Genomic DNA, 2,973 nt, shown 5'->3' with positions numbered 1-2,973 from the left:
GCTGTGCTGCCCCTATTGCCCCCCAGCCTCACTTGAGCCCCGGTGCTGTGCCGCAGCCCTGCCCAGCCTGCATCACCTCGCCCCGCTCACGGGGCCCACTGCAAGGCAAGTGATGGTCTGGGGGGGGGGGTCCTGATGAGGGGTCTGGGGGGAACAAGGGGCTCAGCATCCCATTGGGATCTTGACATAGGATGCCCCCATCCGGCCCTCCTGGGGTCTGGCTTTGAGGGAGCCCCATTTCTGTGCATGCCCCATGGGGAAGCGATGATGCCTGAGCTGGTATAGGGGGGGAGGGGGCTCTATCCCCTCCATCACTGTTTGAAGGGTCATTTAAAGCCCTGATGGTGATGTGGGGCTGCAGTGCTGGGGCTCTGTCTGCATTTCATGCCCTTCATCCTATCAGAGGCTGCACAATCCCCCCCTACGACCCCAGGAGCTGCGGTGTGGGACCATTCAATGTCCCCCCCTTGGTTCTGGGGGGGCTGAATGGCCGGGTTTGGCCTCAGTCTGTCCCCGCCGCACCCTGCAGCTCCGGCTTCTTGTTCCTTCCTGCTGCCATGAATTATTTGTGTGGCCACAGCTCCCGGATGAGGCCGGGACGGGCCGAGCTGCTGGCACACATCCTCCATCCCCGTGCTGGTTTATATAGGGCAGCACTGCTCCGTGTGTGTGGGAGGGTGGGAAGCAGCTCTCGTGCGTCGCAGGGTGAGAGTCGGCAGCACCAGCCTCTATTTCTGGCACTCAGCTCCTTGGGGGGCTTTGGGAAAGTCACCCCCCCCCTCTTGGGGATGCTCATTGCTGCCCCAGCTCCATGATAGCAGTGCTCTGCAGGCTGCTGGGACCCCTCTGCTCCCATTCATTGTGGCTGCTGCCCCCTCCCCGCTGCTTGGTGACCCTGGGGGCATCATAGGGTCCATACCCCCCCCAGTCTCACCGTGTCCCCCCAGACAGAACTTGCACTGCGCCATGGATTCCATGTTTGAGGACGACATCAGCATCCTGACACCGGAGGCTTTGGGGCCGGATGAAGACTGGCTGGACAGCCCCAACACCGACCTGTCGGGTGAGATGTGCTCAGCATCCCATTTTGCCCTTATCACCGCGTACGATGACATCAAGAACCGCCTGAGCGGGCTGGAGAGGGAGAACTCCACCCTCAAACGGCGCCTGAAGATGTATGAGGTCAAGGTGAGAGCTTTGGGGTGGGTATAAAAAGGAGGGGGGGGGTCTCAGGGCTGGGGTCCCACTGATGCTCTGTGCAGTGCCCGCTGCTCAGTGAGTTCGGTGAGGAGCACATCTTCTCCATCTACGAGGCCAAGGAGACGTCGCTGCTTAAGAGCGAGAAGGCGTCGCTGCAACAACAGCTCAACCAGTTCCAGCACGAGGTACGTGGTGGGGTTTGTAGGTACTGGGAGCTTTGGGGGTTACTTGGGTGGGTGTTGAGCCCCCCCTGCCATGTCCTATAGCTGGAGAAGAGCAAAGAGCGCGAGGAGCAGCTGGATGAGATGATCCAGGCCTATGAGAAACTGTGCGTGGAGAAGGCAGACCTGGAGTCGGAGCTGGGAGAGATGGTGGGCACTATGGGGATGGCACTATGGGGCTGGCACTATGGGGGTGGCACTATGGGGGTGGCACTATGGGGCTGGCACTATGGGGGTGGCACTGTGGGGATGGGGGATGGCACTATGGGGGTGGCACTGTGGGGATGGCACTGTGGGGATGGCACTATGGGGATGGCACTATGGGGATGGCACTATGGGGATGGCACCATGGGGATGGGGGATGGCACTATGGGGGTGGCACTGTGGGGGTGGCACTATGGGGCAGGGAATGGCACTATGGGGCAGGAGGATGGCACTATGGGGATGGCAATGTGGGGGTGGCACTATGGGGACAGCACTATGGGGATGGCACTATGGGGATGGCACTATGGGGCTGGCACTATGGGGGTGGCACTATGGGGATAGGGGATGGCACTATGGGGGTGGCACTATGGGGGTGGCACTATGGGGGTGGCACTTCAGGGTCCCCATTCCCAGCTGGACAAATCCATTCCCATCCCAGTGAGCTGTGGCCATTGGTGTCACTGCTGTGGCTTATGGGGGCTGCATTGATACAGGGCTGGGGGCTGATGGGGTGTCCATGTGGTTGTGGGGCTGTGTTGGGGTTTGCAGCCATGCTTTGGGTTCTTATCCCTGCCATGCCCAGCAGTGCTCCCAGTTGCATATCCACATCATAGCTTGGGTTCAGTGCATGCAATGCTCCACAAACCCCCACAGCGCTGCCCTGCCCTGGGGGCAGCATCCCACCTCCATCTGACGTGGGTCAGGATGAGGCAGGGGGCTCAATGGGGCTCATCTTTGTCTTGTCCCCCCCCTCTGACAGCGGGCGCTGGTGGAGACTCACCTGAGCCGTATCCGCAGCCTGGAGCAGCAGCTGCGGCAGCGCGAGGCCAACGCATTCCCTGCACTCAGTGCTCCAATGCCCGGCCAGGAGGTGCCTTTCCTCTCCCTACATCCCAACCCCGGCCTCAGCCACGGTGAGACACCCCCCTTATACTCTCCTTTAGCATCACTCCATGCTTTCAAGGCTGAGAAATGCTCTGTGCCCGCAGTGCTGGAGCGCCCGGGGGGGTGGCAGAGCAGAGGGTTGGAAGCTGAGCTGGAAGCAGCACGGCAGGACGCTCAGCGTGCACAGCACCGGGAGGAGCATCTGAAGGCTGAGTGTGAACGGCTGCAGCTGGAGCTGAAGCACCTGCAGGACAGCAGGCAGCAGGTAGGGACGTGTGGGCTGCGGCCCCATGGGGGGGAGTGGGGGGCAATGGGAGCTCACAGTGCACCCCCATCCCATCCCCAGGAGCAGTCAGAGCGGGACATGGCCTGGGTGAAGAAAATGGGAGATGACCAGTAAGTGACTGAAGGGGGATGGGATGGGATGGGATGGGATGGGATGGGATGGGATGGGATGGGATGG

At 61.4% G+C, this 2,973-nt stretch overlaps 1 protein-coding gene across 2 annotated transcripts in view; it reads left to right on the top strand.

The window, feature by feature from the left end:
• TBKBP1 (TBK1 binding protein 1) overlaps positions 1–2,973 on the top strand; it is a 6,963-nt gene continuing 3,990 nt past the window's right edge. Inside the window, exons 1-7 of one of the 2 annotated variants that reach the window (XM_032449425.1) lie at positions 1–105; positions 952–1,188; positions 1,263–1,385; positions 1,467–1,571; positions 2,386–2,539; positions 2,615–2,775; positions 2,857–2,906. In XM_032449425.1, coding sequence (XP_032305316.1) covers positions 967–1,188; positions 1,263–1,385; positions 1,467–1,571; positions 2,386–2,539; positions 2,615–2,775; positions 2,857–2,906 — 815 coding nt within the window. In that variant the 5' untranslated portion in view covers positions 1–105; positions 952–966. Of the gene's footprint in view, positions 106–947; positions 1,189–1,262; positions 1,386–1,466; positions 1,572–2,385; positions 2,540–2,614; positions 2,776–2,856; positions 2,907–2,973 lie in introns of both variants that reach the window. The other variant, XM_015885812.2, reaches the window with a different exon arrangement.

The sequence above is a fragment of the Coturnix japonica genome, chromosome 27 (genome assembly GCF_001577835.2).
Source record: "Coturnix japonica isolate 7356 chromosome 27, Coturnix japonica 2.1, whole genome shotgun sequence".
Taxonomy (NCBI): domain Eukaryota; kingdom Metazoa; phylum Chordata; class Aves; order Galliformes; family Phasianidae; genus Coturnix; species Coturnix japonica.
This window is presented reverse-complemented; position numbering and strand designations above follow the sequence as displayed.